Source organism: Chironomus tepperi, unplaced genomic scaffold, assembly GCF_022539635.2.
Source record: "Chironomus tepperi strain 1889 unplaced genomic scaffold, CSIRO-AGI_Ctep_v1 contig_9, whole genome shotgun sequence".
Classification (NCBI taxonomy): Eukaryota; Metazoa; Arthropoda; class Insecta; order Diptera; family Chironomidae; genus Chironomus; species Chironomus tepperi.
The window spans coordinates 516,888-535,838 of record NW_027226131.1 but is presented as its reverse complement, the minus strand read 5'-3'; the positions used below and the strand labels follow the sequence as shown (position 1 = coordinate 535,838).

Here is an 18,951-nt window from a genome sequence, read left to right as displayed (position 1 = left end):
TATTTCAAATTTGACTGATTTTCATGCTTCCTTCTGAACAATCTTTGGAACAATAACAAAATAATTTTAGATGTTTAAAATTTTAAAAACCGTTTAAAATTAATTTATTTTGCTTTATTTATCAAGAAAATTTATTCAAAATACAATAGAATTAACAATTAACAACATTAAATTAATAAGGCATGCACTTTTGCAGAAATGAAATCGATTTAACAATTAATAAAAATTTGCTTAAAGCTGATTAGAATGAATATACCCACTAGAGCCTTACAAGCTGAGCACTTTTATTCCACAACCATTCAGCAGTGTCATCATCCCTAGCAAGACGAGCAGGTTCATGCTCTTCACAATCATAAAAGTATCTTCCAGTTGTAGTTTCTAAATCAGGATCAACAGCAAGACGAATTTGGGTTTGTGCTCCTTCGACAGGTGTTTTTAAGAATGTTTTAAAGACTGTGTTCATTAAGATTTGCAAAATTTTGGGAATATGACGAGCAAGTTCAGTTGTAACAATACCTTAAATGGAAATTAATACCGTAAGTATGATAACATATGATATAAAAATTTGCTGAATAATACCTGGATGACAACTATTGGCTGTAACTTTAGTTCCGGCGAGAACATTTGCGAGTTTTCTAGTGAACAATATATTAGCCAATTTACTCTGCGCATACGACTTAACTGGTGCATAACTTCTATCAAGCATAAAGTCGTCGCGATAAATTTCACCTCTTACATGTGCCTTTGATGAGACATTTACAATACGACTCGGTGCTGCAGATTTCAAAAGATCCAGTAGCAAATTTGTGAGAAGAAAATGTCCCAAGTGATTAACTCCAATTTGCATTTCAAAGCCATCTTCGGTACTTAATTTTGGACATGCCATAATTCCAGCATTGTTGATCAAAATGTCAAGTTTACTTTCAAGTTGATGAAACTTTTTGGAAAAATCGCGAATTGATTTTAAGGAAGCAAGATCCAGTTGAAGGAAATAGACTTTGTCACTTCCACTTTCTCTTCGGATGTCAACCAATGCATTTTCTCCACGACTTCTATCTCTACATGCAATATAAATCTTTCCCCCACGTCTAGCTAAATCAATTGCTGTTTCCTTTCCAATGCCGGTATTTGCGCCGGTGATAACGACAATTTTGTTATCGATTAAGGTTGGTTTATTGTATTCTCCACGACGTATCCATCGCCTTAATAAAATAACCATCAATTTATTATATCCTGGAATTTTTTTTTTTAAATTTTGCAATTAAATGACTTACTTAAGAAGATACAGAAATACAGCGATTCCGGTGAACGAATAAATATAAGTACAAATAGAACAACTCATTATTGATGTAGAAATGCGACTATTCTGACCAAGATTTCCAATTTGACTGATTTTAGCATGCAATTTTAAAGTTCTGATCAATCTTTGAAACAATAACAAATTAATTACAGATAAAAAGGAACGAAATATAATGCACCGTTATATTAATGACCCAATATAAATTCTGACGTAATGAATGTGAGCAAAGGAAATAATTATTTCATGTGACACTCAATAATCAAGATAAATGCCCAATAATGATAGCACAAAGGATAAAAGAATTAAGTAAATTAGTGCTAAAGAATTTAACGGATAAAATTAATTCAAATTTTTAGCATTATTAGCTGCTGCGATTAACCGACTTTTTCTTTTCCGATTTTCACATTTATTCTAACAACAAAGATTTATTAAATAATGTAAGTTTTAAGAAGAAATCAATAAAAATTTATAGTGTAATTAACTGTTTTAATACTAAATAGCCTACAGAGCAAGTAGTTACTGATCTTCATTGATAAATTATCAAGAAATTTTAAAATTTATAAAAGTGCAAGAAAAATTTAAGCGACAAGCTTGAGTTTATCATTAATTAACTTAATTTCTATATAATTTAATTCACTTACTGTTAGTTATCAACTTTCTCCTGAAACTGCAATTTTAAAGCACTTAGAAACTGATTAATTACACAACTTTAATAACTTGATTAAATTTCGAGGTTAAAACTTGAAATACATGAAAATAAAACAACAAAAAAAAAATTATCGCTTAAAAACCACAATTAATTCTCATAATGCTTATTTCTCACATTGTAGAATCTTAAAAGATGCCTGAATTAACAGAGATTAAAGCTGAAAACCCATCAACAGCAGCTGAAACAGAACAACCAAAATTGACAGACGATGTTAGCGATACCGAATCTGATGATTCTATTCCAGAATTAGAAGATGCTACAACTGAAGGTGCACAACTTGGTTCAGGCGGTGCTGCTGGAATTCCAGACATTGTCTCAAAGGCCAAACAATCGCGCGGTGAAAAGAAGGCACGTAAGATTATGTCCAAATTGGGATTAAAGCCAGTCGTTGGAGTAACAAGAGTGACTATTCGTAAATCAAAGAATATCCTCTTTGTCATCAACAATCCAGATGTCTATAAGAATCCACACAGTGACACCTACATCATTTTCGGTGAAGCCAAAATTGAAGATTTATCTCAACAAGCTCAAGTTGCAGCTGCTGAGAAATTCAAGGCACCAGAAACAACACCTGCTGCTACAGACTCTAGTTCCGCAAATGTTGTTGCTCCAATTGCTGAAGAAGAAGAGGAAGAAGTCGATGAAACTGGAGTTGATGAGAAAGACATTGATCTTGTGGTATCGCAAGCAAATGTTCCTCGAGCTAAAGCTATCCGCGCCCTTAAGAACAATAATAATGATATAGTCAATGCCATTATGGAACTTACGATGTAATGTTCCTACATGCTTTTCACTTCAAATTTGGTTTATTCTCTTTACAATAAATTATTAAATGGCATAAAAAATTGTATTCTCTTAAAAATACTTGAATATATGAACAGAACAGAAAGTCATACTCTCCTCATGATTCAGAGAAAGGTTTCCTTTTTTGCATTATTCTGAAATAAACAACAGAACCGAACACATTTAACTGAGTATATGCTTTTTATTTTAATCAATCTTTATTTTATCACATTTTTTCAGAGTTCAAATTTAATTAAATTGACTTAAGATTATTTTTTTGGCATTTAGCTTCTCTTCTATTCCTTAAAAATTAAAGTAACTAGATACTTATTCCTGACTAGTTAATATTCTTAAAAAATTATACTGTCAAAGTTTTGGACACAAAGTCTGTGTCTAAGCAAAGCGAAGATTCAATGGCATATTTGTGACCGATGGAGTCACATCCATGTCAATGCCATTTCCAGCACTAGCAGCAACAGTTTGATTTATCGGATTATGATTTGAATTGTCACGTTTGGCTTTCAACAGATTAAAAAGTTCTTGAGCTACAATCTTTACTTGTATGTCCTGATTCTCACTAACATTATCTACCTTTCTTTCAATAGGTCGTGTAGCAGATATAGCAGCTTCCATACATTCTTTCACACCTTCAAAAAAGCCATTCATATTCATATTGATAGTTACTGGTGGAGTTCCGTTGCCATTTTTACGATTATTGCGGAAATTATTGTTGTTATAATTGCCCTTATTGCCGACTCGAATGACTTTAGTGACTGGACGATTACGAACAATTCCAACAATACTTTCGGCATTATCTTCACTGTCATTGCTTGGATCGTCATTGAACTTGTACGTAAAGTTGCCTTTTTCAATAAATATTCCAGCTTTAGCACCATTGATGGCATTCTTTTTGTAATTCTTTTGGATACGACCGTTCAAAACCTTTTTAGGAGTATTTTGTTCACTATTTGGATTTTCAACACGCCATTGCTGTGACTTGACTTTAACTCCTCTAGCACTTTCAACAGTCGTAAAGTGCTTCTTAATACGACAACATTCTGGATGGTTCATATTCTGTATTTCCTTTGCAAAACGAATTGATGAATTTTCAGGCTGGATGTCATTTCTTTCATTGATATCCATCATTTCCATATCGCTGTTTATTTCATCGTACCTTTTACGATAATCACTTCCGCTACTTATTTCATCCTCATCATCGTCGTCATCCGATTGATTTCCTGCATCATCATTAAAACGATCAAATTTAGAAATGCCGCATTTTGTGCCTCTTTTTGCAGCATTAATACGAGCAATTTCATCCAGTGATGCATTAAGTTCATCTTCATCGATATATCGTTCTTTCTTTCGAAGATTTACTAAATCAACGATATTATTCTTCCTAATGTAATCATCCAATGAAAAGTCTGCAGACATGTCTGGAAATTTAATTAAATTTAGTCAAATGAGGTTATGTTACATGTAAATATTTGTATAAAAATGAAATTTCTCTTTATAAACACTTAATGACTTATTTATGGCTATATGAGTAAAATATTCAACTTAGTCACATACTTAATGATACTTTTAGTGACAAACAAAACTAATTAATATGCTTTTTAGCAAAATTGCGAGACAAAATGTCTAAGTAATATGATTTTAATTAACGAATTAAACTTTTTTGAATAAATTATTTTTGTAGAAAAACCGGAAGAACAATTTGAAAAATAAATGACGGTTGGTTGTGATTGTGCAATTATAAAGGTCAGTTTTTCGATAGGTTACTCTGTACTGTAAAAAATCATAAAAAAATATTTAAAGTAAAATTTAGTAAAATTAACGTAATTAAACGGTTAAAAGAAGATGTGGTAATAAGAAAAACCTTTTGGATAAGTTGTTTTATGTGAGTGATTTAATAAAAAGCATTTAAAGTGATAAAAACCATTAATTTTCAAATTTTTCAAAAAATGGAGAATTTTTTTCTTTGAAAATTAAAGGAAAATTCATTAAATTAAAAAATACAAAGAAAATGAAAGTTATTATTGTCAAGTTAGGATTCTGTGTATTGAATTAATTAAAATCTAAAGAATACAAGTGACTGGATCATAAATAAATGATTATATTGAAAATAATAAAGTGCCACATAAAGGGAAAATTTAAATGAATAAAAACCAGATTTACTATGACTAGTTATTGTGCATTCTCTCTTTAATAATTATTAGTTACATATTCAACGCAATTCCTTCAATATATAAATTCATCATGAGTGAAAGATTCTCGTGTGCTACAATTTATTTACAATAAAATAAACCTTAATTTCTCTGCGAACGTTCGACGATCCCATTTTCTAAAAATAAACAAGACTAACTAGACATTTAACAAGCATCCAAGCACATATTTATATATGAACGATATCTTTCATGTATTTATTTACATTTTAAATAAATGTTATCGATATACACATTAAATTCAATATTATTTAAAAGTGATTTTCCTGTCAATCTATTAAGAATGGATTCAATGAATGCACAACAGCATTCAAAATAAAGGCGGAAACTTTCTCAATCAACTATTTAAACTGCATTGAATGTCTTGACGATCTTTAAATTAAAGACGAAACATATAAATGCATACAAAGTGACTTCATTCATTCGCTCGTTGATTATGCAGAAAAATAAATTTTCCAAAACGGCAGTTCTGAATGTGTACAAAAAAGAACTAAGAAAATGTAGAGAAACATAATAATAATAAGGCATAATAGTAATAATAATAATAATAATAATGAGAAACAGAGAGGAGAAAATGTGAACATTTAATGTAAGCTTACTTGCTTCCAATTGCTTCATTTACAAGGCGTACTTGAATTAGACATAAATTGGGCAATTTCTTAGAGACGAGGCTCTCACGATATAATTTACACAAGTATCGTTACTTCCTCTAAATAACGCAAATATTGCACGGTAGTAATAAATTTAGATTAGAATTCATTCATAAATAGTTACAGCACAAATGATGAGCATTTAGTGACATATACTTCCCATTTTCAACACATTTAAAAATATAGATATTTCAATTTAATCAAATATAATTAAGATTGAACTGAATTAATGAGTCAGTGGCAGTAAAATGAACGTAAATTGAACAAAACGAGTAGCATACAGCTCGTGTATTGTGTGCGAGATGTAAGCAATCGCAAAATAAAAATTCATTGCAAAACACATCATTAATTGAAGATTCAAAAAATATTTCTCTCAATTAAGCTATCTTAAATGTCACAGTTCAACGATTTGACTTCTTACAATTGTTTTAAATTTTGAGATGCCTCGAAGGGGATAAAAGTGTGCAGGAATACATTGTATGGTATTGAAAGCTGTCATTTGAGCACTTTTGAGATCGTCAATATTGTGTTTTGTCAGCAGAACATTTTATTTTGGATGATTAGAACGTGATATCTTGAAACGTGGAAAGACGACAATCTCTAGGGTGCTGCTGAATATCGACTTACATTGTAGCTTCTAAATTTAATTGAAAATAACATGAATTTAATTTTGAACAAAGCTTCTTGAAATTCTGTCGAATTTGATGAAAGCTAAGCTGTGTAGCATGAGGATTGTTGCATACGTGCTGTATACCTAATTTAATGCACACATACATAATATAGATTTAGGAAATGTTATTAGAGATAAAATCACATATTAGAATCTAATTCTGCTGGATGTTGAACCTTAGTCAAGCAAACACCTTGAATTTGCTAAAACAGAAGTATAGAGCTTCAATTATAAAATCCCAAATGAACCAAGCTGTGATTTGTCAAATGTTTGTCTTGACATTTGTCAAACATTTTGTGGAACTTGCCATGAAATTTCAAGTTTATAACTAGACATTTGCCAGACATACGATCGCAGCATGTCCCACTCGGGAATATGATTACGTCACCATTCTCAGCTTTGGTTCTCTAATTTAATATTCCACGAATTGTCAATTTTCTTTATGACTTGCTATATTTTTCAAAGACATACCCAGCTTCTAATCCAAAATTACTTAACGATCAAAAGTGGTCATCGCGAAAAATTTAACGATTCATGCTTGTGCTTATTTTCGACCTGTTCAATTATTCAAAGGTAATTGCCTCGAGGTGAGTAGTCACCTTTATCTCTGACATTAAGCACTGGAAGATTAGGCTAAAAAAACCTGTTAAAAAATAATAAATTCAATTAAGGCATCGACATCGGTGACGACAGGTCAATTTGAAGACCTTCACATCAGCACGTGTATCTGCATGGCACAAAACACTAAATTTCCTAATAGATTAACTAATATTTTACCACGAATTGTACTCAATAACAACCGTATTTACATAAGGTATGCTTAAGTGTGAAGAATATATTGGCCAAGGATAAATAAGACACACAACTATAGAATCAAGAATTATTTCGATGACTATATTGAGATAAATTTTAAGAAATGCTGCCAAATGATCTATAACATACCAAAATGTTAAGTCAATATTGGCAAAATAGACTCGACAGTCTGCACTAAATGTTAATTTTATTCCAATATTTGTGACTCATTTGTACAAGATTTATAAAGTTAAATCTCAAATATCTATCAATTAGTCGTGACGTTCTGTAGTTTAACCATAATGTGCCTAAATCAACAGCAGTGAATTGTATGAGAATTTTCAAATAGTGACTAATGTCTTTTCGTGTTTACACAAATAATATTCAAACGAGTAAAAAAACTAGCTTGGAAGGAATTTATTGCAAGGTGCATTAAAAATCGTTTAAAAAGCCTTATTTTCATTTTCTTCATTCCTTTTTTTGTGAAGCCTAAAATAACTCCAATTAATTCGCGTGGGAATTTAGACGCGCGTGTCTGAAAGTCATTAGAGAGAGAAAAAAGAAAGGAAAAGGTTCACTTTTGTTGTTATTTCATGGAAATTTTTATTTTTATACTATTTGTTTATTCATCGCTGTTTTAATAATTCTTCTTTTTTTGTGTACAATTTTTAACACTTTATTTAAAGTGAATTACATGTTTATAATAATTGCTGGTAATGATTAACGTGTTTGTGTCGATAATATTTTTCATTCATTTATACTTTGATTCTTTATTTTAGAAATTTGGGGTTTTAATGGACAGTTTGGAATTCAATGGATATGTGGACAGAAAAAGCTCTATTAAGAACCGTTGAAATTTCAATTTTTTTAAAAACCGCTCAGGTTAAATTTTTCAAAAATTACTAAAAATTCAAATTTTCTAAAAACCGTTGAAGTTCAATTTCTTCACAAAACTGCTAAAAATTCAAATTTTTTAAAACCGGTAAAGCTCAATTTACTCCAAAGTTGATTTCAAATTATGCAATAATTAGCGTATCCTCATAAATTAACAGATTACAAATAACCTCAGCAAATATTGAGCGAAATGCGTCAGAACCACTCAAATCCAAAACAGTAACAATTTTAAACTAAATTTATACTGCTGATTGATATCATCTTTTACTTCCTATGTATTTAAACGTGTGATGATTTTCACAAAAATATGAATTCATTCCTCATCACTGTTTATCATCCACAATAATAAAAATGCTCATCTTGAAACCACATGAAGGGAGAGAATGTTATCTAAAATGTTTTCCTTGCTGTTTTTCTGTTCTCCGGCACACATTTGCTTAAAGAAGAGCACAATTTACTTAACGACCGATCACACTGCGCAATGTCAGTGATTTTTTTTTTTGAGCAATAAAAAAATTGAGAAAATTTCTTTTTTCATGTTTTTTCACTTTTTATTCTTCCTTCTTTTGTTAAATAATTTTCATATTTCTCTTTTTGTAATGTAACGAATAAGACGAATGAAAGTATGAAAGGAAAATTAATCGTGCTGTGTTGTCAGAACTTCATATTCGATACCACGAAAAATTTGCAAAAAAATAAGTGCTCGTGATAGTCTAGAACGCATTCTTCAGGCACAAGATAGTTGGTAAATCTGGTTGAATTGTTGTGGCAAGTGAAAATCGTTTTAGAAAAAATAACGGTGGAAATTTTTTCAAAATTTAACGGTCAAATTTTATTTGAAAATCAAAGTTCAAAATAGTTCTCGTGAAGTTCAATAATATTTGAAAATAATAATAACGGAAACTTTCTCGAAAATAGACAAAAATAAACTAGAACTAGATGTTAACAGGACATTAAGGAGTTACTACTCTAAAGACAGACAAAATGAACCTCAAGATCCCATTTAATTGAAAAGAAAATTCGCTAAAAAGGAAACAGAGAGAAAAATTTTCATTTGTTGTTGCTCATTTGCGGGAGTGCTGGGGCCGATATACATTTCATTTATGAATTTTTTCTCTTCGTTCCGTGTTTTATTTTTAAAATGCGGCACTTTTTTCTTCGAGTGTAGGCTAAATTATTAGTAATAATTTCTAAAAATTTTATGTGAAAAATCGGACAAGGTTTATTTTTTATTTTCTTCGTGATCTCAGTGAACTTTTCTAAAACAACAAAAAAAAAATCATTAATTCTTTTTCTATTTTTGTACAAAAAAAGAAACATCCAAGTTGAGTAATCGATTAAGCTGCTGGTTTGAGTCTAGTTGAGTTCTAATTTCGTTCCATCATCGAGATTATTTGAAATAGGATTGAAGTAAAAGTTCTGTGAGTGACAACAAAGAAAACGAGACTTTTTTTTCTCTTTGTTTTAAAGTTAAAAATAACACATTTTTCCTCTCATTTCGACTAAGACAAAAGACTTTCTTTGACTAAATTTAGTTTAAATTGAGACACATTCAGACGTGTCATGTCGTTGTGACAGAAATAAGATAGCAAGAAAGAAAATATTCTTTACGTAAGTTGGTCAATATTTTGATGAACGACTTGTGTGCACAACAGAAAAAATAATCTCACATATTATATATGATAATAATCTAAGGCATTCGCATTAATTCTAACTTTTATTTTTATGTATTCCATAGGTGTCATGGTCATTATTAAAAGAGATGATTACATTTCTTTTCTGAATTCAACGGGAGTTAAAATGCCAACAACTCCTATTTCTAATGAACTTTCAATTCAATCGACTGGAAATAATGGAAATTTGGTATCGTCAAATAATAATAATAATGATACGAGCCTAAATAATGCTAATATTGGGACGATAAAGGCAAATTCAAATTATCAGGAAAAATTCCAGCAATTTCAACAATTTACTCAGCAACAAAATCAGCAAAATAATCAAAATGTGACGAATCAAGTGCAGCAATTCGCAAAAGCTCAACTTATATGTAGGCCGAATTCACATCCTTTTCCCGTAAGTATTAAGCTTGCTTTTTTCTATTATTATTCTATGTATGTTTATGGCACACGCAGTAAAATCCAATTTATTCACATTCACAGAGTCGTACTCTTCTTCTTGAACCCAATAAACCTGTAAAAATCGGTCGAGCAATAGCACGCACAAAGGTCAGCGATAATAATGCCATTTTTGATTGTAAAGTATTGTCGAGGAATCATGCAGAATTGTGGTACGATGATGGGAAATTTTTCCTTAAAGTAAGTTCCACTTCCTTTATTTTTATTGTTTCCCAAATCTAATGAAAATTATTCTTTGCAGGACACAGGAAGTAGTAACGGTACCTTTATCAATAATCAACGTCTTAGTCAGACATGCAGTCAATCCGAGCCATTCGAAGTTAGCAGCGGAGACATTGTTCAATTTGGCGTTGATGTTATGGAAAATTCACGTAAAGAGACTCATGGATGTATTGTTGCAACATTAAAATTATATTTACCGGATGGACGTGAAACAAAAGCCAGTCAATCGACTCTTGTCGGTGCTACAAATACAAAAATTCCACAAGTTGACTTGTATAGATTAAATCAGTACATTCAAGAAGCTGTTCAACGTGAACAAAATCTTGAGAGCAAGCTACTCAACATACAAAAGAAAATTGATTTAGTAAGGTAAGCATTATTCTGAAGATGTAGAAATTTTCTTTGACAATTCTTTGAGAAATCACAAAATTTTAATATGAAAAACTGTTGTATGGTTTTCAAAAATTATGGAGCATTTGTATGGATCTAGAAAGATTTGAATTTTAGAAATCCGTTATTTGAAAACTATACAAATGTTTTTCAAAGTTATGAGGACCTGTTTCAATTTACAATGTTACACACAAATTAATCAATCAATCATCTTTTGTTACAGAAAATCATCATCAGCAAGTTGGCAAGCTCTCGTCGATGAGGACCGTCTTTTGAGTCGAATTGACATGTTGGAGAAGAAATTACTTTATTTCAGCAAACCCTTATCGGAAGATAAATTACGTGAAGAAATTATGAAATTACAAAATGAGAAGATGCAATATCAAACCAGTGCAAAGCAGGCACTTAAGAAAGTATATAATGAGCGAATGGAAGCTATACAAAAATTGAGTATCGTTGAAAAGTCACTAGAAAGTACCGAAGATGAATGTTCACTGATAAAAGATCAATTAACAAAATCACAGACATTATCACGAGACACAAATGAGCGATTGGATGCAATGCAAAATCAAATGGACAAGAGGGTGGCGGATTACGAGGAAAAAATATTCAAAAAGGAAAATGAATTAAAAAATCTAAATTCTGAGTTGAATGAGCTACAAGAGAAATTAACAAGTTATAAGGTAATTAACGGCTTATTTTAATTAAATTAATTTATATTAATAATTTTTTGTTTCATTTGTTAGCGTCAAAACGATATTGGAGATTATGAGAGTTCACAGTTAGTAACAAATTGGCTGCTAAAATCAGACATCAAGAACATTGATGGTTCTGAAGATATCATTAAAGCAATTTGCAGTGATGAGGTGAGTTGACTGATTTTTAACGTATTTTTAACTTTTGAAAACATTTGAATGGTTTTGAAAATCATTTTGAATTTGAATTTTCCGTTAAAAATTAATACAGAAATTTTTTACTTCCTCTTTTTGCAGGATGATGAGGTGAATTTAGCTAAAAGCTTAGAAACAAATTGTTCTCGCGTATATAGTAAGATGCTTACGCTCGAAAAGGAATTGAATCTATTATTTGCTGCGACCAATAATAATAACATTATCAATAATAACACTAACGATAGTAAAAGTAAGTCATTCACTTTAGACTTTGAGCTTGACACATTTAATATATTACGATTTATAATTATTTCCTTTAATTATTAGATGGATCTGATAATAGCGTAATATTAAGTCAACACAATTCAACAGAAACATTGTTGGATTTACAGCCGACAACAGATAATAATGTGCCATCGGAAATAGAGAATAAAAAGGATGAGGAGACAATTTTAATGTCCTCATCCGATGATGAAAGTGCACAAAAGAGTTTGCAATGTGACGACAATCAAAATAACATGAACAATCGTATGTTATTGATGCAAAATTTCAACATAAGTGCGGCTGGTGAAAGAATTCTAGTTAATTTGAAGCAATTGTTGGCGTTGTATGCTAAGCTAAAGCGTCAATTGATGGAGTTTACGGAAGTGAAAACGAATGAGCAGAGCTCATATAAAGCCAAATGTGATGAAATGTCATCTCAGGTGAGCACAAGCTTGTATTTATAGTTCTAGAAATCAAAACATTTTAAACGTCAATATTAAATTTGAATTTTTCTTCGTTAAAAATTTGAACTTATTTTCGTTAAATTTTTGAACACTGTTATTTTTCAAATCTTAAAATTCCGTTAAAAATTTAATGAAAATGCGTTTTTGCTCGTAAATTTTTAATAACTCATAAACAATTCCATTTAAAAGTAATTAAGAAAACATGTCTAAAATGCTTAATTAACGAAATTTCTTTTCTGTCATCCATAACAGCTTATGTCATTAAAGACGGAATTAGAATCACGTCCGACACAAGAGGACTTCGAAGAAAAAATTCAACAATGCAATGCACTTCGTACTGAATTAACAAACCTAACGGAACAAATGGCATGCAATGAAAAGTTAGTAGAACAGTTACAAGTCGAGTTGACTCAAGAGCGTGAACTTCATAAAGCAATGATGGAGAAATGTTTAGCTGATTGTGGAATTCAGACGGACGAAATTGAAAGTACAAAAGAAGTGCCAGCTGTAAAAATAGATGCAAGTAATGATGTAATGAGTCCAGTATTATCAGAATCTCCAACGACTGATACAATAAAATGCGAAACGGAACCTGAAATTAAGCAAAGTCAAGATGATGTTGACAAATCTTCACAAACTTCCTTTACCGAACTAACCGAAATGCCTCAACAAACACAACAATTACAAGAAGAGCCAACAATATCATCAATCAAAATCGAACCAGAGATGGAAATTAATGACCGGAAGAATGAGGAAGCTGATGACGATGAACTTAACAATCATCCCAAAGTATTATACGAAGACGAATTAATTGTATTTAAGGAAAAATGTAAATCATTGACGGACGAAAATATTCGTTTGCAGCGCGAAATCGGTGAACTTCGCACAACAATGACTCATTTTCATTCGAATTGGCTACACAATTTTATGCTGAAATATCTCGTGCCAGTTCTTATCGTTTTCATCGCATATTTCTTCTTTCTGTTTAAATAATAATCCATTGCATTTCCTACAGATGTTCTGTTCTGTTCATCTTCTTATTATTATTTTTTGTAAATTATTGCGTCAAATTTATTTACTCTTGTTTCTCTAATTTAGACTAATAAGAGATTATTAAAACAATGAGATATATTGTAAGCCTCGTAAATTATCGTCCTAAATCTCATGTTTTGTTCTGGAAATTACAAGATTATGTCGGATTTAACGGACAAATCAAATTTAAAAATCGATCAATTTTGAAAATAAATTGACCGTTATTTTTTTAAATTCTAAAAGTTCGTTAATTTTGTAATTTTATCATTTATCCTTATTTTCTTTGCTTCCATTAAACTTTCCTTCCATGCTTTATAATTTTTCTTACTTTTTTCGGTGTAGTGGTTAATATAATTATTATTTTATTTTGTTGTTGATTTTATTTAAATGAGATAAGATATGTTCTCAAAAGTTATTCGAAAAGGAATCAAGCAGTAACTGAAAGTATATTTGTCGGAAGAGACTCCAAAAATAATAAAAAATTGTTTGAATAAGTTTTTAGTTTGCATAACGAAAAAAATAATAAAAAATTGTAGCCAATTATTAGTTAAATAAGTTTTAGTTCCATTAATTTTTACTTTCGATGGATTTTTAATCTAAAAAGCAAACTAACAAATTCGATTAAACATAACATAATTCAAAAAACAAGAAAAACTATATCTATTGCATTTAGGAATCAAAAAAATCCATTTTTATGATGAAACTTTTTGAGATAACAAAAAAATCACTTTCGAGATAAAAACTATATTTAAAGGAAAAAAAATTGTTCAAATTCACATTGAAGGAATAAAATTAAAATAAAAAACAAAAAAAGTATCGCGAAAATTGCTTATCGTTATTAAATAACACAATTTACACAGCAAAAAAAAGAAATGAAAAACTTGTAATTAATATAAAAATTGTATAATAAAAAAACGGAAAATTTACTGTAAACTATACAATTTTGGGTGTTTTGAATGGTGCATCTGTTTAAGGGCAAGTAAGGCTCAGCATTGCAAAAGAGGCATGTAAAAGTGACAGGCAAAAACCGAACAATTTCTTGATAATTTGTGTGGATTTGTAAGAAAAACTATACAAATTATAAAGAATTTGTATGGTTTTTGCCTGTCACAGGAGCCTGATTTACAACTCTGGTGGGTCTAAACCTTTATGCCGCGATAATTCCTTATTCCTTTAAGAAAAATACGAATTTTTTTGTTCTCAAAACTTCAATTTTTCCAGCTTCAGACAGTGGATTTAAAGCATCTTTAAGTCACCTGCAACTGCAACTGGAATCAAATTAGATAATCCTTTGAACACTGCAGTGCACTGCAAATTCGTTCGAGATAGCATTGAACAACGAAGTATTACAAGCAGAGCTCGAAGTCAAGTTTCAAATGTTATATTAAGTCAAGTCGACTTGAATCGACTTTTCCCATACCAATTTAGCAAAGACACAAACCAAAATCAAATTCAAATGTGAAATTACCGTTAAAAAATGACAACGTGTTGAATGTAAATTTGATGCATCAATTTATCACATTCGGACTAGATACTGCAAGATATCTGTAAAATCCATTTTCATAATTACAACAAATCCGAAGCTGCAAATCCCCTAATCGGCAGAGAAAGCAAAGAGATTGCTTTTAGGTACTAAAGAGATATTTCTGTACCATAAAAGCATGCTTTTTGACTATTAGAGAACATGCCACAGATGAATAATCCCCTTTAATTCCAATGAAAATTTCAAAAATCATCCACAACCCTTTCAGCTCTTCCACATAAGCATAACTCTCATTGACATTATTTATTCAGGATGCTTATGCTGTTAAAGCTCACAGTCACGTATGCTCATATTTTCGAGTCCTAAAAACAGTTTCTCATACAGCAAAGCACACAAAACATTCAGGAATAAAACGTAAGCACAAAATATTTCATCTTTTTTTTTGGAATGCTTAAATTTTTATTATTCACATTTTTGTTCCTACAAATTTGTTAATTTAATACGTTGTGACTACCTTTTTTCATAGAAATGTCTCATGTCACATATATGACATGATGTTAAAATAGAACATTGACTACACAAATTAGACTAAAAACAGACTCGGATGAATGAACCGATGATATTATTTCTAAAAACAAACAGAAACTGATGGCAGGATCATTATTCATCATATATAAGCAGACATCACACATTCATGGAGATTTTACAAGTCGGAAGAATTCGTCGCGAGTCTTTTGATTGTTACGGAACTCCCCAAGCATCACTGATGTCATTGTTTTGGAATTTATCTTTTGGACACCTAAAATTATTGTAAAATTATGGAATTAATTATTGGGATTAATGCAGTAAATAATGAAGTGATTAATTCGCAGCAGGTGAGTCACAGACTATAGGATTTCCCTAAAGTACAACCAAATATTGTTAATATTAATACAAATCACAGCGTAATTAAGTATGATGAATTTTTGTTAAATTTACATTTGAGGTTTGGGATTTGGGATTTCCATGTTGACTCCTGTTCCTATTTATACTTTACGCTTTAATTTATGTAAATATTGATCAGTAGAAACCCCAATTAACATTTTTGAAATATCCATTTCGATCGTCACATATAGAAATGTTTCGGAATCGGCACTTATTAAAACTTAGAACCAGTAGGCAGCCACTTGGCGGAAACAACCAAATTTTCCAAATGACTGCCACTTGGTTCTAAGTTTACTGCCACCTCGTCGCCATTGCGGCAACATTTCAATATGTGCCGATCGAGATGTGTTTTTAGTAATTACTATTGTCAGAGACAGCACTTGGTTGTCAGCAATATCGTCAGCTTCAAAAGTCATCTATGAAGCGTCAGAAATCACAATTGATCTGGGCGACTAACGATGTAAGAAGGCTAACTAAGATAATTATTGGATAAGTGCTGAGGTCCAATATAACGATAAGAACTATGCAATTAGCACTGAATTGAGAATAAGTCTTAAGTATCCTTTGTGTCACGATCGCCCTAACAAACCAAGAGACCACTTTTAGGTACCGTTGTCGTCTTTTTGTACAATGAAAGCATTATCTTTACCGGTTAGGTCCAGTAGGTAGAAGCATTTGACATGCAATCAGAGGACGTGGATTTAAGTATCACTCGGATAATGCTATTCGGAAGTGTACTTATTCTCTAGAACCTTTGGAAATTCAACTCGAATTATATATGGAGGTCTCGTCAACCTCGAGCTAAACCTCAGGGGCCGATCCTCTTGTCCGTTTCTTGTTCCTGATGTAATTGAGGTGGGTCAGGCTGCCGCACCATACCTGAGATAGATAAGTCAATTGAAGCATAAAATAGGCCTTTTTATACGAAGGATGACTTCATGGATTCGTTTAGATTAATCTCTAATAATTTTTCAATTAGACCACTTCAAGTTTACTTTAAGCACGAACACTTGAATCGATAGACATGATGGTATCATACAAACAAAAGTATAAAGCAACATGTAACCCAAAAACCTGCTCGAATTTTCCATTCCACTATTAATACCTAATAAATCTAATTAATTATTCTAAATTTTAATACTTTCCTCTCATCACCATGCACTAAAAAAATTTGATGAAGAAAAAAAGAAATCGTGAATTAAAAAAGAGTTCAATGTCATTGCTTGGTAGCCAGTGATTGAAATAAATGTAAGGTCAAATTTAAATTTGTATTCAATTAGACAGTCTGAAATTATTAACTTACCATATGAGCAGCCTCAACAATTACTCCGACGCCTAAAGGACTTAGTGCCTGATCAATAGCTTCAGCGATTTCTTTTGTCATACCTGAGAATGGAAAGTGGGAGGTGAGAAGGGTGACTTAGGGGATAATTGGTTGATTTCTCGATGTTTAGTTTAACCTTGGGTAAGAAGGTCAGGAATGTGGCTATTGCATTGATTGAAAATTTCAAAATGACGTCCATATGACTACCAAACGAAGGCAGCTTCTATTTAGTATTAGTAAAAGAGATTTAGTTGAGCCTTAAAAGCTCCGTGGCGGAACCTTCTTCATTTGTGTAGCTCGGGTAGACAGGTTTTCCAAAAATACCCTTGTGAATTGATGTCAATCCAGGAATAAATCGTGTTTCTGATTCAGGAATTGATCCCAAAACTCACTTGGAATGCATTTTGAAGGGCCGTACCTAAATCTGAGCTGACGAAAGGTGCTGTCGATAGAGATAGCATCATATTTAATATTAGAAATTGGCAAGCGGTAGCCAGTGATTGAGTCAGCTTCACGTGCCTACTGGGGGAGGCAATGGATCACACTTATTCTGTAATGCCAGCGAAGTAGGTAAATAACTACCTAAATCTCTTGTTATGCTTACCGTTCAAAAAACTCTATTTTACGAAACGTAAAGGCTTTCCTAAATAGCAATCGGCCACAAGAAATTTGTGGATGAGAGAGGGAAAAAGGGCTGACCTTAAAAACCCCTCCAGAAGACGTTCCTGCTACAGAGCAACGATCCCTATTAGAGTTTCTCAGAAAGATCTAGGAGTCATTTACTTAACACTTAAATCAATACAAATACTAGGAATTTCATTGTTTACCTAATATTGTCTACTAAAATAAGACCCGAGGTCAACCCCACCAATCATGGCGAGAAGATATGTACTTAATGGTTAATAGCACTGCATATTGATTATTTCACAAATTATAAAACACTTAGTAACAAGAAATGGAGCTAGCAAGCAAGCAACAAGAAATGGAGCAAGCAACAAGCAATACCCTCGAAACAATTGATATCCAACACTCTCCAACCGTGAATTTATTTCGAAAACTGTGCAGAAACTTACGTTCTTGAACTTGAAGTCGACGAGAGAAAATCTCAACAATTCGCGCAAGCTTAGACAGTCCAATGATTTTATTTCTTGGTAAATATCCAATCGAAACTTTTCCATAAAACGGTACTAAATGGTGCTCGCACATGCTGAACATTTCTATTTCCTTGACAATGACCATCTCATCATGATTTTCCGTAAATATAGCATCATTAATTATGTCTGGAGGGAAGGGATGTAATGGCATTTTAATTGATATTTAATATTCCTGTAAGTTAGTAAATTTTACCAGTCAGTGACTCTGTATATCCTTTAGTAAAAAACAAAAGAGCTTTTGATGCTCGTTGTGGTGTCTTAAGAAGTCCTTCACGCATTGGATTTTCACCAACACTCTCGAGTATGGACCGATAACAGTCTGACATTTCAGCTACGACAGAATTTTCTGCTTCGTCCTCGCACTTTCCATTCTTAAGAGACTTTCCGTTAGTCAATTTCTCATTGTGCATGATGAAGGATTTATTGTTGCTGTAACTTTCAGTCATTTTAATGTATTTAATAATTATTATTTAAGATCACTTCACTTTTTAAAGCCTCCGAAGCTGGCAACGATCTAATATAAACTGAATCTTATTCTCATAGCTTTATATCTTAACAATTTTTTTTAAATATATTTTTATTTATATTAAAAATGTATTATTCTCACTCTCAAAAAAATATTCAGTATATATACTCAATATTGCAC

At 31.5% G+C, this 18,951-nt stretch overlaps 5 protein-coding genes across 6 annotated transcripts; 2 read left to right on the top strand and 3 right to left on the bottom strand.

Annotated features, from left to right (window-relative positions):
• Positions 1 to 73: 73 nt before the first annotated feature.
• On the bottom strand, positions 74 to 1,489 carry LOC139086156 (retinol dehydrogenase 14-like). The gene is made up of 3 exons (XM_070634506.1): positions 1,275 to 1,489; positions 580 to 1,202; positions 74 to 516 (listed from the first exon to the last, which is right to left on the bottom strand). Exons 1-3 carry the CDS (start codon positions 1,340 to 1,342, stop codon positions 260 to 262), a joined length of 948 nt encoding a protein of 315 aa, XP_070490607.1. The 5' UTR covers positions 1,343 to 1,489; the 3' UTR covers positions 74 to 259.
• Positions 1,490 to 1,653: 164 nt separating this feature from the next.
• Positions 1,654 to 2,983, top strand: Nacalpha (nascent polypeptide associated complex protein alpha subunit). The gene is made up of 2 exons (XM_070634077.1): positions 1,654 to 1,737; positions 2,131 to 2,983. The coding sequence occupies exon 2, from the start codon at positions 2,142 to 2,144 to the stop codon at positions 2,781 to 2,783; it is 642 nt and encodes a 213-aa protein (XP_070490178.1). The 5' UTR covers positions 1,654 to 1,737; positions 2,131 to 2,141; the 3' UTR covers positions 2,784 to 2,983.
• A 93-nt stretch (positions 2,984 to 3,076) lies between these two features.
• LOC139086447 (uncharacterized) lies at positions 3,077 to 4,438 on the bottom strand. Its single transcript, XM_070634909.1, has 2 exons — positions 4,365 to 4,438; positions 3,077 to 4,228 (listed from the first exon to the last, which is right to left on the bottom strand). Exon 2 carries the CDS (start codon positions 4,224 to 4,226, stop codon positions 3,186 to 3,188), a length of 1,041 nt encoding a protein of 346 aa, XP_070491010.1. The 5' UTR covers positions 4,227 to 4,228; positions 4,365 to 4,438; the 3' UTR covers positions 3,077 to 3,185.
• Positions 4,439 to 4,553: 115 nt separating this feature from the next.
• Slmap (Sarcolemma associated protein) lies at positions 4,554 to 14,286 on the top strand. Of its 2 annotated transcripts, none has more exons than XM_070634458.1 (9): positions 4,554 to 4,692; positions 9,762 to 10,096; positions 10,183 to 10,338; positions 10,400 to 10,749; positions 10,994 to 11,453; positions 11,517 to 11,636; positions 11,763 to 11,910; positions 11,988 to 12,364; positions 12,641 to 14,285. In XM_070634458.1, exons 2-9 carry the CDS (start codon positions 9,767 to 9,769, stop codon positions 13,379 to 13,381), a joined length of 2,682 nt encoding a protein of 893 aa, XP_070490559.1. In that variant the 5' UTR covers positions 4,554 to 4,692; positions 9,762 to 9,766; the 3' UTR covers positions 13,382 to 14,285. The 2 variants fall into 2 exon arrangements, with proteins under 2 accessions (XP_070490559.1, XP_070490567.1); XM_070634466.1 differs by lacking the exon at positions 4,554 to 4,692 and adding an exon at positions 9,495 to 9,634 and having other exon boundaries at positions 12,641 to 14,286.
• A 1,089-nt stretch (positions 14,287 to 15,375) lies between these two features.
• Positions 15,376 to 18,846, bottom strand: LOC139086151 (GTP cyclohydrolase 1-like). Its single transcript, XM_070634491.1, has 5 exons — positions 18,499 to 18,846; positions 18,225 to 18,431; positions 17,131 to 17,213; positions 16,975 to 16,988; positions 15,376 to 15,704 (listed from the first exon to the last, which is right to left on the bottom strand). The coding sequence occupies exons 1-5, from the start codon at positions 18,749 to 18,751 to the stop codon at positions 15,596 to 15,598; spliced, it is 666 nt and encodes a 221-aa protein (XP_070490592.1). The 5' UTR covers positions 18,752 to 18,846; the 3' UTR covers positions 15,376 to 15,595.
• Between the last annotated feature and the right edge of the window lie 105 nt (positions 18,847 to 18,951).

Excerpts from the sequence above, each read along its gene's own strand:
- LOC139086156 (XM_070634506.1), bottom strand. The coding sequence starts at position 1,342 with ATGAGTTGTTCTATTTGTACTTATATTTATTCGTTCACCGGAATCGCT. Across the intron at positions 1,203-1,274 it reads GTATTTCTGTATCTTCTTAA|GCGATGGATACGTCGTGGAG; the intron begins GTAAGTCATTTA and ends TATTTTATTAAG. Across the intron at positions 517-579 it reads AGCCAATAGTTGTCATCCAG|GTATTGTTACAACTGAACTT; the intron begins GTATTATTCAGC and ends TTTCCATTTAAG.
- Nacalpha (XM_070634077.1), top strand. The coding sequence starts at position 2,142 with ATGCCTGAATTAACAGAGATTAAAGCTGAAAACCCATCAACAGCAGCT.
- LOC139086447 (XM_070634909.1), bottom strand. The coding sequence starts at position 4,226 with ATGTCTGCAGACTTTTCATTGGATGATTACATTAGGAAGAATAATATC.
- Slmap (XM_070634466.1), top strand. The coding sequence starts at position 9,767 with ATGGTCATTATTAAAAGAGATGATTACATTTCTTTTCTGAATTCAACG. Across the intron at positions 10,750-10,993 it reads AAGAAAATTGATTTAGTAAG|AAAATCATCATCAGCAAGTT; the intron begins GTAAGCATTATT and ends CTTTTGTTACAG. Across the intron at positions 11,637-11,762 it reads AAGCAATTTGCAGTGATGAG|GATGATGAGGTGAATTTAGC; the intron begins GTGAGTTGACTG and ends CTCTTTTTGCAG.
- LOC139086151 (XM_070634491.1), bottom strand. The coding sequence starts at position 18,751 with ATGACTGAAAGTTACAGCAACAATAAATCCTTCATCATGCACAATGAG. Across the intron at positions 18,432-18,498 it reads ATATACAGAGTCACTGACTG|ACATAATTAATGATGCTATA; the intron begins GTAAAATTTACT and ends CCTTCCCTCCAG. Across the intron at positions 17,214-18,224 it reads TCGACTTCAAGTTCAAGAAC|GTATGACAAAAGAAATCGCT; the intron begins GTAAGTTTCTGC and ends TTCCATTCTCAG.